This window comes from Eptatretus burgeri, chromosome 14 (assembly GCF_056783735.1).
Source record: "Eptatretus burgeri isolate ZD-2024b chromosome 14, Ebu_testis_v1, whole genome shotgun sequence".
NCBI lineage: Eukaryota > Metazoa > Chordata > Myxini > Myxiniformes > Myxinidae > Eptatretus > Eptatretus burgeri.
The window spans coordinates 30,692,064-30,692,770 of NC_140974.1; the positions used below are offsets into that span (position 1 = coordinate 30,692,064).

Consider the following 707-nt stretch of genomic DNA (forward strand, 5'->3'; position numbering starts at 1 on the left):
CAGGTTAAACGCTGCCGTCTGGTTCGACGTGACTTCACCCGGGAGATGGTGCGCCGACGCTGGACTCAGCTTTATGGCCTGGCCCATGCGCTCCGCGCTGTACGGATTGAAACCCACGCAGGGCTCAGGGGCAGTAGTTTCCACAGCAGGGTGTCCGAGCCCCGGGAAGCCTGTCAGAGGCTGGTGGGGGGGATGGTGGTGAAGATGATGATGTGGGGCCCCCGCCAGGTCCACTAATCTCAAAGCGGGGTTGCGCTTTGTGAACGCGGTCTCCATCACATGGCCGGTTAGCGCGTCCACACTCATTACGACAAGAAAGGAGAGAAACTCCTTCGCGGCCGTGGAAACAACAAAATAATGAGGAAGGCGATTAATGAAGTTCAGAGCTTCGGGCGCCCACTAGTAAAGCATTCGGTCCACATGCCGCGCAGTTTGCAGAAAGGTTCCCTCCGCGTCTTGCTCTGCACGTTCCGTTGGGATGCTCGTACGCGCAGCGGGTGCGGAGCCGCACAATCGGCCGGCAGGGAGCGGCAGGATTGGCCGGCCCCGCGTGATTGACGGCTCCTTCAGATTTACGGCGGGGGTAGAGAGGGGGAGGGGTCACTCTCTAAATTCCCAACCTCTCCTCGATAATCGGATGCGAGAGAGAGAGCTAATAAATGTGCGCAATGCGGTGTCAGTGGCGGTGCGAGTAGAAACAAAAATGT

General features: G+C 58.7%; 1 protein-coding gene across 1 annotated transcript in view; it reads right to left on the reverse strand.

Annotated features, from left to right (window-relative positions):
* Nucleotides 1–478, reverse strand: part of LOC147012890 (zinc finger protein ZIC 4-like) — a 31,371-nt gene extending 30,893 nt beyond the window's left edge. The window contains exon 1 of the mRNA XM_085854210.1: nt 1–478. This exon is cut by the window's left edge and continues 709 nt beyond it. Within this exon, the coding sequence (XP_085710336.1) occupies nt 1–306 (306 nt within the window). The 5' untranslated portion in view covers nt 307–478.
* Between the last annotated feature and the right edge of the window lie 229 nt (nt 479–707).